Source organism: Dysidea avara, chromosome 8 (assembly GCF_963678975.1).
Source record: "Dysidea avara chromosome 8, odDysAvar1.4, whole genome shotgun sequence".
NCBI lineage: Eukaryota > Metazoa > Porifera > Demospongiae > Dictyoceratida > Dysideidae > Dysidea > Dysidea avara.
The window spans coordinates 23,529,777-23,543,559 of record NC_089279.1 but is presented as its reverse complement, the minus strand read 5'-3'; the positions used below and the strand labels follow the sequence as shown (position 1 = coordinate 23,543,559).

At 34.9% G+C, this 13,783-nt stretch overlaps 1 protein-coding gene across 1 annotated transcript in view; it reads right to left on the bottom strand.

The window, feature by feature from the left end:
* Positions 1-80: 80 nt before the first annotated feature.
* The window catches only part of LOC136265140 (uncharacterized), a 142,017-nt gene continuing 128,314 nt past the window's right edge, over positions 81-13,783 (bottom strand). Inside the window, exons 2-5 of the mRNA XM_066059940.1 lie at positions 1,016-1,150; positions 655-766; positions 466-604; positions 81-406 (exon numbers count right to left, since the gene is read on the bottom strand). Of these exons, the coding sequence (XP_065916012.1) occupies positions 531-604; positions 655-766; positions 1,016-1,150 (321 nt within the window). The 3' untranslated portion in view covers positions 81-406; positions 466-530. The remainder of the gene's footprint in view (positions 407-465; positions 605-654; positions 767-1,015; positions 1,151-13,783) is intronic.

Sequence of the window (13,783 nt, the reverse complement as noted above, 5' to 3'; positions counted from 1 at the left end):
AATTATGAAAGAAAACACTGATCATGAGCGTGTCGTTTTCGGAAGTTTATGATGTCTTGCACTATCAGGCACATATAGAAATGTTTCTTGTTTCAGCTCTTATTTTACCAAAAACTTCTCTTTTACGCGACCTGTTATTCTAAAGTGCAGTTTCAACACTACTTGTCTCCTCATAGCCCTTGTGTTCATAAATTTTGAGTGCAAACTTGCACTTCAGGTCTCCACATTTGACTATGGCTATAGCTTTCTCTTCATCAGAATTATGTTTATCAACTGAAATTGCAGATTCTTCATCAGAATCATGGTCTTCTTCTTCTCATAATTGTGATTATCATCTGAAGTCTCAGATTGGTGATAACCTAGCCAAGCTTTAAGCTTGCTTAATGAATTGCTGGATTCCCAGAACCTAGTAGAGACAAGAGTTTGCACAAATTATACGTAGTCAACATTATACAGTCATCTCACTCTATTGATTCTGATGTCCAATTTGCAAAAGTATTAGAAATGTCCTTTCCTTCCACCTCAAGTGGTTAAAAAATAATCATTATTGAACCATTTACAAAATACTTTTTTGATCGAGAGTGTATTTCAATTATCTGATTAACTAAAAGCAAACTTGGTAAATACCTTTATCTATGAGGAGCCACTACTAACCCATGCTAACTTTACGATCACTGTCTATTGGTCCAACAACTACCAAACTGAACCTAACGTTTGGTACATCTGGTTCTTCATGTCCAGCATAAGTTTGAATCTTACTACTAAACTAAAATGAACAAATGACTCCTATAGCTAGTTAATTTTATTTGTCAAATTTGCAGTTTAAACCTAATGTATAAAATGTTAATAAGAGGTGAAATTGCAAAGCATATGATGCAGGAGAAACGCTACCATTAATACATTAGCAAGAATACATGCAACATGTTGATGGGTTATAACTAATTCTCTAGTATGCAAATCTTTTCAAAAAAGGACAATAGAACTCAAAAATTCTAAGTTGATAATAATTCCTCACTGAATTTTTGTGCTTCTTTGGCAGACCAAACAAATTGGTAGGTATCCTCATTATTATTAGACCAGTATGATACTCCTCACTTGTGAATACAGCATTTTGATTTCTGTAGTAAGGATCCAGGGTGATGGAGAAAGTCTGTATGAAGTAAACATGAAATGTGCTTTCATGAGGTACGTACTTATAATATTATACTTTATAACAACTCATATGGCAATATACGTATATACACCTGTTGCAAGTTCCAAATGAGCAACATAACTGTTTATTTAAAATGCCTATCATTCCCAAATTTATTCTAGCATTGTAAATTTATTCTAGCATTGTAAACAGCATGCAGGAATGCATAAAATCCAAGTATATTTGTCCTATAAAATTTATAATTTATGACAAGTGAGTCTTATTCATTGTTGTTTTAAAGTTGCATTCTTTCATATGATTTAACTTTATATAGCAACAGACTTCAAAACATATTTTTAATACTGGGCAGACAGCATGTAGCTACTGCTGATGTTGCCCATGGGACTAGATCTGTCCCAATCAATTACAGAAACAGTCTAACTACAAATACAAATAATTACTAAAGTAGGTACAGATTAACTGTTTATTTGATGAAATGAATTGATTGACGTTGATTCCATAATATGTGGGATAGGCCATTTCATTCTCTGATAGTTCAAAGAAAAACACTGTTCATGTATATAGGCATCTATCTGTTCTAATGTTGGCAAAATAGTAAGTTTGCTGGTGGGGAATCCTTGTGCTGTGTGAATACTAGTAAAATAGCTATAGTTAGGAGTTTTCAGAGCTGTAAGATTGTTGATAGATTTGTGAAGGCACATTTCTTTATGAAGGTATTGCAAGGTAGGTCAGCTGAGATTTAGTAAACACTACAGCTATAATCATAATAATTAATATATCCAGTGTTTTTTAAAGTTAGTAAGGAAATGGTTCTTTGCTGCATGTAACCAAGCAAAATAAGGGTACAGTAGGGAGAAAAATTATCAAGAGTTTACTGAAACTCGTTTTGCAGTGCTAAACCTCCAAACCAGAAGTATTAGGTGGAATTAGATACGTAAAAGTTGGTCAAGCAGCTGCTTCTCACTTTGACAACAATTCAGGTACAAAAATTGAGATACTCTTATAAAGCAGTCAAGCAATAGCAACATCTCTGAAAGCATCACCTGGTTGCAGTATGATAGCTCTCAGGCCAACTCTGTACAGGATCCTGCATAAGATACTGAATAGCATCATGATTTCACAGTATTGGTTGCTCCAACTTTAAGTACAAACTGTCAAAACGTATGGGAAGTTGCCACAGGAAGTGTACATTTAGATACACATAATATTCTTGTTTTATGCATGGTCATAGACTATATAGTAGTTTTGAATTCTGTTGCAAAAGACACACCAGTCTGTCAACTAATGCAATAGGCTAGCTATTGTGACAGCATAACTTTTGGCATAACAAAAAGGCAAACACGTTGAGCATAATGCTGGCATGATAAGCAGAAAATCGGCATAAATGGGCAGTATCTTATTAGAAGGTTCTCAACAAAGAATGAAGAAGTTGCAATTAAATTATCTATTCAATTCATAGAACACACATACCAGTCACTATAGTGAAATGGTAAATTTTGTAGTGGTGATTTTCAAAGTTTTGATTCCAGAGCTGGGTTATAAAATAATAGAGCATTTAGTTTGAATAGTATAGATATTGTCACTGAGGTACAATTATTCTAATGTAACAGTTGTAGCTTTGGTATGTGTTTAACTTAAGACATAATTGGAAGTAATAAAAGTGAATATGATAGACTGATTTTGCAGGCAATGCCAAAAAGCCAAAGAGGCACAAGTGGTATCCATTTGCATACATGCATGTACTGACATGACTTTTGTGTGTGTTGCTGGTAGAGAACTATCATAGAACATCCTACCACTACAAATAAATTCTCTGTTTCCTGTCCTCATATTGCATACCGGTGGGGGTACATTATCATCATTCCGTTATAAAATGGGAAGCTATTTATGGCAATCTTTGTCTGAGCACAGGCATAGCAAACTGCATAAAAGTATGTGCTCATGTTTGTACCTTCATCCATTAAGCAGCAGGCACACAACACAAATGTGGCTTTGACAGCAAACAGATACATGAGCTAACACTTTAGAAAATTAATGAAACATTTCACTGCTAACAGTCAACAGACGTGGGCGGCGGATGGGAAACAGAGAGCTTATTTGCAGTGGCCTGTAAGCATTTTGTATCACCTTCTGGATGGTTACAAATTAACTACATACACAGCTTAATACAAGAAGTAGAAGTAAGCTGGATTAGGGATCAAAGAACAAAAAAGCAGGGAAACAAGGGAACAGCTAAAAAGTTGTGAAACAAGGGAGGTTGCCTATACCTGCAGATATACTAGTGGACATCTAATCCCTACTCTTCAGTCTATAACCATAGAGTTACATGTCCACTAGTATATCTGCAGGTATACGTAACCTCCCTTGTTTCACAACTTTTTAGCTGTTGCCTTGTTTCCCTGTGTTTTTGTTCTTTGATCCTAATCCAGCTTACAAATTCCTAATTTTTCTTTTTACTTGTTTGTTTGCTTTTTTAAGTCAGGCATTCCATAAAATAGTTTTGCATCTGATGCACACCCCAATAATCAACTACGCACTGAAAAGTGAGGTGGCCATTACGCTTCGTTTGTAGCTATGCTCCACTCGTTACAAATGAAGAACAGTACAAGAAACTTCTCTACAATGAATCTAGTCTCTACAGAAAATGCAGACAAAAAGCATGACACAGCCAGTGGGAAGCCGTATCACGCTTTTGCAAATCAACACCTTGCATTGCCAGTGAAAAGAACTGGAACACAATGCTACGTGCACAGTACGTACTGCAGTGGCAAAAAGACATGTCTCGCAATGAAGCGATGTCGAACAGTGAAAAAATCAAGCCTGTAGCCTTATCCATTGTCGAGTTGTGCTTGGCTGAAGGCAGCAGTTAGTTAGTAAGTAGGAAATTCAGGAATTTTTAAAAATTTCATAGAAACTTGTTGGAAGGGTTTGGGGTCAGTAAGAAGACATTTTTTGACTTGGCTATGTGTAACCAATACTGCCAAGCTGTTATGAAGGAAATTTGAGGCTGGTTTTAGGGTGATATTTTTGGACAAGAAAACCTAAAACTGCAAGATCCCTACTATACAGTACTACCGTACTGTGTGATAGTTGCTTGCATGTACATATTAAACCTGATGTTGCCATCTAGCTATGGCAAACAAGAATGGTAGCCACATCCAATATCCATTGCTCCCATTGTAGTGACTTTGAGTCCTGCTTTCTTCTGCTCTTGATAGATTTCTTTGCAAATCTTAAGCATGGCTCTTCCAAATGGCTATATGCAGTAGATACAGTATATATATACAATGAGTACACAATAAGTGCAGGAAAACTGATCACGCAACAGTGAAACTTATTGCTTATCTTACCTGCGGGACAAAACTATGCATGGCTATGATAAAGAGGTGGCCTTGTTAATAAGACCATAACCTTAGCAATCATTGGGACATACTTTACTATTAGTTAGGTACATAACTTCAAACTTTAAATGAATGTAAACACGACTAACAAAAACTCCTACATGTGTAGTACTACTTTAACTTTAATTTTTTGATAGGGTCCATCTCATTTTCTACAAAGCTGTTAAAGCTAAGTAACTGAAATAGTGTTTAAAACTGCTAAGCCATAATACGTATAAGTGATAATTTTGCTCTTTTGAGAAGTGAGAAATGCGTTGTACATCAAACCAAGACCGGATAAGCAGTAACATCACTCCCAAAATCTTTATTTCAATGCAAACAGTTAATTTTGGTTTCATAATGAGCAACTAAATTACTAGAAATTTCTTTATACGCTTTGCATAGCATAAAAGCTGTATATATTTATGCATGCAGCAGTTAGTCTGTGATCAGGGTGACTGGATTGTAGTTGAACTCTTTAGCTGAACATTTACTTTTTAACTGACTACTCTATTAGGGTGACTACACTATTCAATCTCGCACTTGCTACATGTAGTTGGTTTTCACATTATACCTCAATAGCTTTAAACCCAACTCTTTTAAACCAGTCTATCTATCTACATACGTATATACTTCACATATTATACGTACACTACTTTCAGCTTGTGTGGCAAGTTATCATTCTAGTTAGCAAATCTTGATCACGTGAGTGCATTCTTTCAAACCACAAAAGCTTTGATGTTCAAAAGTTAACCTATCTATGTTTTGATCTTCATATTCTTCCCTTAAGTGATTTATCCTGTAAGCATGACAACATATTGGTGTTACTTTTCATGAATAATTATTAATAATTTTGCAACTATTCATTGACTCAAATCAAACTTTGCACCAAGATGTAAATTTAAAACTCCACTCAGCATGCTAAATTTCAAGGACAACATGTTAGTATTTCATGGCAGCTTTGGTAAGTGCGCAAATGATGAAGGGGAAAAGTAAAGAAGTTCAAGTCAATTTTTGACTGAAATGCCTGGTGAATTGTGCTTAAGGACAACAAACGGTGGAGGGAATAGCAAAAATTGTCTGGCTTCATAAAGAGAACTTGGGTTATTTTTCTTCCTGTCAATAATACACTGGTGTGATGTGCCAGCTCCTTGGGCTGCACAACACACTACCATGTGTCTGATAGTACGTAACATAGCTATGCATGTAGCTAGTAAAATATTGCATGCGTTACAAAAAATGCATATGCACTATCAAACTGTCTCCTGAACTGACTTAGCGTGTGTGCTGTGAACACGTCATATGCAGCTCATTCCAATACCATAGAGTCTGGTTGTTAAGCGCATGTGATATTAAGTGCATATTACCTGTTAAGTGCATATCCATTTCCCATACTTAGGTGATAAGTGCATGTGGATTAGTGTTGTTTTAGTAAGGACTTTTAGTATTAGTTATAGTCATAGTCAATTTCGTCGATAATTTTAGTTTTAGTTTTAGTAATTTTTCTTAAATCCTTTTAGTTATTGATTTAGTTATGGTTAAATTCTCTGTGTTATTTTAGTTTTAGTTATAGTTTTAGTTTAAAATGTGAATATCTTTTAGTTATAGTTTTAGTAACATTTCTAAAAAATGTTTTAGTTTTAGTTATAGTTTTAGTTGTACATAAAAAATACCTTTTAGTTTTAGTTTAATCTTTTCCAATTCTTTTTAGATATAGATTTAGTTTTAGTTATAACACGGACTTGCTTTTAGTTATAGTTTTAGTTAACTAATACATATTTGTCTTACTAAAAGTACTTTTAGTTCTAAGCTAACTAAACCACCATCAGGTCACAAACTATAGTATATATTGATGTTTGTATGCTACATATAGCAGCACAGTTTCATTCTGTACTTTGTTTCATCTGTAGAACATTATATGTGCAGTAGTCTGAGCAACATAATGTTGTTTTAGTAAAGAGTTTTAGTTATAGTCATAGCTAGTTTCTTCAATAATTTTAGTTATAGTAATTCGTTTTAGTTATAGATTTAGTTATGGTTATATTGTCTCTGTTGTTTTAGTTATTATTTTAGTTAAAAACATGAAAACCTTTTAGTTTAGTTATAGTTTTAGTTGTGCATAAGAAAATCTTTTGGTTTTAGTTATAGTTTTAGTTATCTTTCTTAATTCGTTAGATTTAGTTTTAATAAATTATTCTGTTGTTTTTTAGATATAGATTTGCTTTTAGTTATAGTTTTAGTTAACTAATACATATTTGACTTACTAAAATTACTTTTAGTTTTAGTTATAGCTAACTAAAACAACATTATTGTGGATGAACATGAAGCTCCAACATGAGACAAAGTTATACTAGAGAAGAAATGCTCAAGGTTTGCTAATAGTGTATAGCACAAAATTTCACGAAGTACAAAGCCAAAATACGTGCCTGTACTATACTTAATTACCAAGTGAAGCAGTCTTCTGTAGCTAGTAGTCTTTGCTCTACATGAAGGATTCGGTGTGCAATAACTGGACTCAAAATATTGGTACTTGTAATGACTGCAATTCATACCACCCCAAGAGAGTGAATCCATATTTAGGACATGACATATTTATTAGGTGCATACGCTTAGCAACTATATGTTAATCACAATTTTTTTTGAAAACTTTTATTAGGCATATGCACCTAACAACCAGACACTATAGTGCTTGTAATACTCTGACTGAAAGCGTGAGCTCCTACATCTTGTTTTACAGTATCTAGAATTTAAATATCTTGAATGAGTTGCTTCTAGCATTGCTGTAAGTTGAAAAAGTAAAAATACAAATGTTATGGTAAATGCTACCTATAAACTGTAATTATGTCACCACGTATATAAACATCTGCATTTTAATTGTGGTAAGCTGAAGTCTTTGTTAGTAAGATTTAATGTTTAATTGATGGTAGCTTAAACACCCATTATATATACCCATTAGGTCTCATAAACTTGATTATTAGTTTCTCATCCTCCTGTACTCAAATAGCAGTGCGGGAGGGTGGATTTTTATTTTATTTTTTCCTAACTAGATAGCTAGCTAAAATAACTCAAAATACAATTTTCTAGCAAGATACCAACTACAAAAGGTGCTAATTGGCCTCCCTTAGCTACCAGTGGTGCAAAAAAAATTCTTGATGAGGTAAGAAAAATGGTGATGCAGGATTAATGATTAAGGTTATGTCTTATAATCTTTCAACAACAAATTCTAATTAAGCAATCATAAAACATAATCACATGATTAATATACCTCTTCTTTGAAGGTATTTTTACAATTTTTCTCCATATCAGCTTCTGTAAGGTGATTACAAAGTATCAATAGATAAAAATTAATTGTAGATATAGCCATGCATGTGCCAAATCAGTTTTAGGATGTACAGGTATGGTATTACAAGTTTCTGTTACACACACAACTATTGTCATGAGATATACTGAGTACATGGCTGTGCACTTCTGTATATTATTGCAATAGGTGTAGTACGTAGCAAAAGGGGTTAGCTGGGAATATAATATTTCAGCCTTAGATTGAGATATTCTAATCGGGGTTCTAAATGCAATAGTAAGTCACAGATGTGGATGCAGACTCAACTACTGACAAATTTTGAATATAGAAGTAATACTATGTGACCAGATCATGACACTGATCCAAATTGCACATCAGCCAAACTCAAATTTACACCACCAGTGGATAGCTATGCTACCGTTATTTATTACCTTTGACCCTCAGCATTACTTTAGACTGTTCTTAGCTATTCACCAGTAATTCATGTCAAGCCAGGTCCTTCACAACGTCAGAAAGTGCCATTTGAGCATGCCACATCACCTAGAAAAGACATCTCTTAATGGCCAAATATTTTCTTGTTGATTTTACTGCACATCAGTCACTATAAGAAGCAAGCATAGCCCTGAAATCTTGAGTCTGAATTTCAGCCGTGGTCTGATTCTGTTTTAAAGTCTATCTCTTTTGAGCACACTCATGACACTACTACTTTAATTTGCGCATCCAACTGCACAGAATTTCTATCATATTTAGCAGGAAATACTGCAAGCAGCTACTGTAGGTGGTCTGAAAGAAAGATAATAGTTGATGCATCTCTTGTGATGACAAGTCATAATGGCTTGAGCTAGAAACTTCTCATGTGCAATTTGGATCGTTTTTCCAAAATCCAGTCACATATCAGTGAGTACCCGATTGTTAACTTTAGCGAATGCTAAAAGTCTGTGATCATTTCAGTCCTAATATATATACAAACATTGTTTGTGCTTGGAAGAAGTTTTACAGCAAATGAGACTCAGGTAGGAAGAGCCAGTTTGCTAGAAAGGCTTATAACCTCCAAAAATAGCAGTATAATTATGTGGGTTTCAGCAATATCATTTTCTTTCTCAAAAACCAGAGACACTATATACTTTAAAACCAAGCACATTTTAGTAATATAGTAGCCACACCACTGCTAAGGAGCCACATGGCTCAGGATATGGAATTCCTTCTACATCAGTGTTATACAGCATGCCTTTTCACACATTACAAGCTAGGATTAATTTTGCATATAGTTAAAAATGTGTTGATTAATATACATAATTAGATATAAGTAGTAGCTACATACCTCTTTTAGGATGTTTCATGCTATCATAATTATCCAATGACTCCAGGTGAGAGTTCAACCTTTGTGAAATATCATTAGCAATTTGTACACTTTTGAACACTCTTCCCAAACCAACATTAGTAGCAAACAGTGAGACAAGTAAGAAATGTAAGACATTTTTAAGTCGATACCACTTCTTAGCCTTGTAGTACTTTGAATTAATACATGAATCGTAACAGAATAGTGAAATATCTTTGTGCCCTAGTTCTGGATGACTTCATAGCAGACACCACAAAAATCCATATACTATTGTCAGAAAAGCTAATCCTAAAAAGCATAGTCAAGCCCTCTTATAATAGAAACAAACCGAAGCTTAGGGTATGTGCATATTACTCGCATTGTATGTGATGAATTGGCAGCCTCACTATGAAAACAATCAAACTCAATGGTGAAGTTTAGGAGTAGCACATTGCTACTGGTCAAAGCTAACACAACAACAAAGAGCTGTATTGCCAATTTTAAAAAGTATCCTGCTAACATATCTTTTCTCTCATGAAATTCTCTGCGCATGTAATTCACAACATTGAAGTTTCTATGTGGGTATTCACCAGTTTCTCTTTCACGAAGTGTCTCCAGCTTTGCTGCATGGGAAAAGAAGAAATCTATTCTAGCACTGAAGTAAGCTTTCCTCCCTATTTTGAATATATTCGGTTGTGGGGTCTGTGGATTATTTTTATTTGGAGTCTTATGGATTGGGATTTAAAGATCAATGTATATTATTTATTTTATGTTTTTTGCAGTTAAAATACCTTTGTTTCCATTTCATATATGATTACCGCAGGCACATGTAGAGGCACCGATTGCAGGTTCGGTGCTTTTAGCTGGAGTGTTATTGAAGTTGGGGGGATATGGGATATTATGATTTTTATTAAAGTTATTTTCCATAGATATTGTGGAACAAGTAAGAGAACTCCATGGGCTACCAGACTGAGTGAAAAATTTTCTGTAAACTGTTGCAGAAGTTATTGACATAATTAGCTTGGTTAATGGTATAATAGGATGGAGTAAAACACGTGACGGTGTTTGGTTCTGGTCTCAGAAAGTCGACTACAATGTTAGAGACACTTAATCCCAAAATGGCAGAGGCAAGGTAAAAAACAATGCTGTCCCAAAAGAGGAGCTTTCGTTCTACTGTTCGTTCTCCAGATTTAGCCTCAATTTCAGTGTTCTATCTCGCGTTATTATTATATTTTATAATTGTAAGACTCATATGCATGAGCATAGTACAATGATTAGTTACAAATTAAATTAGAATGTAAGTAAATAAGTAAGTAAATTAATTAAGTATAAGTAATTAAGTAAGTAAATTAATTAAGGATAAGTAATTAAGTAATTGAAGAGATCACTAGTGTACAAGTGTAGAGAATTGTTGTAGAGTTGGTGCATTGACAGTGACACTTGGTAAAGCATTCCACTGAGGGACTACTCGTGGAAAAAAACTGTACTTATAGCTATTAACCGTTGAAGATATTGTAACAAATCTTTTGTTGTGACCTCTAGTGATAAGAGAGTTTTTAATCATACATTCTGGAAGTGAAACATCTATTAAACCATTTAAGATTTTATAAAGGACACATAGAGACTGAACATCTCGTCTTTTCTTCAAGCTGTCCCACTGTAAAGTTGATAACATTTCACTAACACTGCTGTATCTGTTAAAATCAGACATCACATATCTAGCAGCTCTCCTTTGAACAGATTCTAATTTGTTAATGTTAATGTTGGTATAGGGGGACCAAACAAAAGCTGCGTACTCCAAAATTGGTCTGACATATGTACAATAAGCATCAACTCTAATATTCCTCTGCGTTCTCTGCTTGAGAGAATTCAGCCGCTGCTTCAAAATTAGATACTTTCGGCAAAGCATTAAAACCTTTAGACACATCCATGGGTAATTTTCCAGCTAGATTTGCTATGATCTTCGTAAAATTTTTACTATCACTACTGGTGAGCTCCACCCATTAATTTAATTAATGAACTGGGCATGCACTACCTAGAACACGCACACCCGGCGCTACAAATAGGCATTCCAGCCCGATTTTTAAATTTTGGAAAAACGGGCTTTTTATATGCTCAATAGATAGAGTATTGATTGCCGATCTCAGAAATATATAGTTTGTTGGGTTGGAATTAGCTACTTTGGCATGCACAGTGCTTAAAAACTGAAAAAAGGTACATTTTTCTCCAGGGTTCCCCATACATTTTAAAGGGAAATATGGCACAATTGAATCAGGAAGCCATCTAGCAATCTGGACTATCTTGAAACTGCAGTTGCTTCTAGCTGCAAGTTTGTACATGTAATGAGAGTAACTTCAGGTCTTATTGGATCTCAGCAATCTTTGTATACTTTGTGGTGAGCAAATATGCTTCACCTATTGCACACTTCTCAATACAATGGTGTATACCCATATAGGCTCAAGTTGGTAAAAACATCAAGTTAACAACTTGTAAAGGTAAACAACTAAAGTGGAGGTGCCACAATGATGCAACAATACCTAAGGTGGAGTTGTGGTTCAATTATGGCATTGTTATGCCGACTTTGAAGTGGTTCATACTTTTGAGCTGATGACTCAGCCATTAGAAAATTGCTCTGGAGCTGAAAATCGCTAACCCGAGTGAAGTAACTACGCACTTTAAAGTAAGCACCAGTGACTACCTTCCACCCGACAGTACGTTTTTTAAAGTTTTAAAGTATTCTACATAGGTTACAAGGCTTGAAAAGATTACAAAACAACACAAAACGTACTTATATGTAACGCCTACGATAAAACTAAGATTTTCGTGATGATCAGCGTGTGGACAAACCCCACAGCGATTTTCATCCTCATTGGAGCTCAGACGACGGAGCAATCCCAAATTAAACACGAGTTGTCATTTTGTGCCAGGGTTCTATTGGGGAATATACGGAGAATTTTTTAATTAAAAAATCTCGGATACTGGAATGCCTACTACAAATATAAATTATTGAATTATGCACCTATCAATGTATTGCCCCACTACCCCCCCTCGGGCATATATGGGGCTATGGTGGGGATTTGACACAGCCGAATGTTAAATGCCCCATAGTAGGGAAAACCTATCGTGTCAAATCCCCACCGTTGGCCCCAGTTGCAACGCGGGATTTACTCGGGATTTGACATAGCGAAGGAAGTTACAACAAAAAATATTTGGGTGCTTACTGAACGATCGTCAAATGCCCCATAGTGGGGCAGCAGTTTCGTGTCAGTTTCCCCTGTAAAGCCCCACTTACGCCCGAGGGGTAGGGGGGGGGGGGCAATACATTGATTGTTTGACTGAAGTGTTTCTGAAATCCAGCTCTGAAATAATTCTATGGCGTCTATAAATACTAGGCCTGAGCCTATTATGCTCAAAATTTTACCTATTATTCTTTCCAGAATTTCCCAAAAACTTCCCCTATTATTCTTTTTGTTATTCTTGTATCCAGCCTATTATTCTATAATTATTCTCATTCAGTATAAATTATATCTGTAGCCGGCTAGTCGCTTAGTTTCAAGATGCTGCTATAAGTAACTTATCGTAATTGTATATATTTTTATAGTTTATTATTGTAATTGTACATTATTATTATTATTATTATTATTATTATTATTGGGGGTACAGGTAAGGAGGCAAAGCCTGTAAAAACCTGATCTATACAATCAAACTACTACAAAAATAACTATACAATATCATACTGGTAATCATAATAAAATCTATCTAGGTGTGTCTTAAACAAATTGGTTGAATGAACATTAACTGAGTCATATGGGAGTCCATTCCAATCATTTATAATTCTTACTGAATAAAAGTGACGGCGTGGCAAGCAGGTAGCATATGTATATAATTAAGTAACTTGTCGTAATTGTACATACTTATATAGTTAAGTAACTAATGGAAATTGTACACATGTAATTGCACATCAGCATTATACCCCTGGAGGGTCCTGCTGATTAACAATAAATAAAAAACAAGTTGATGTTGTGCTACTTCTAAAAACCAGGCGCCATGCAGCTAGCTAACTCATCTGGAATAACTATAGACAGTATATACTACTATGAATTAACCAACTATGTATTACTACTTTACAATAGGGTAGTTTGGGTTGTGCAATAATATAATTAGCTATTTCTCGTATTTCGTAATTCACGAAATATTCGTAATTTGTTCAATTACGTTGCTATGCACTGCTAAGGAAGCGTTTGTTAAATAAACCGCTTTTACCAACATATTACGCACAAAACTATCTTCTAAACTGTTTTATAGTGTGACTAACGTGTTTTTTCCCACAAATTCTCTCGACAAAGCCTCAAAGCTACTCTTCATTTTCGTTCGCGTACGTAAGGGATATGTCCCCTTTCAACTCGAAGCGATAGGCTATCCCTGGTAGTGTACGAGGCCTGCACCGTTGTTTTTCAGTTGTTAAATGCCTGAAAACCTCAAGGGGAAGGTAGTCTGAGGAAAGTCACCACACCCGTATTTCAGTCCACCGAAAAGAAACCACCTCAGAGCAAAGTTCATCTGTGCAAAAGTTTAATACAGACTTCATTTCACTTTTACTTCTTACGTAAAAGCTGCTTTTACCGTTATTAAAC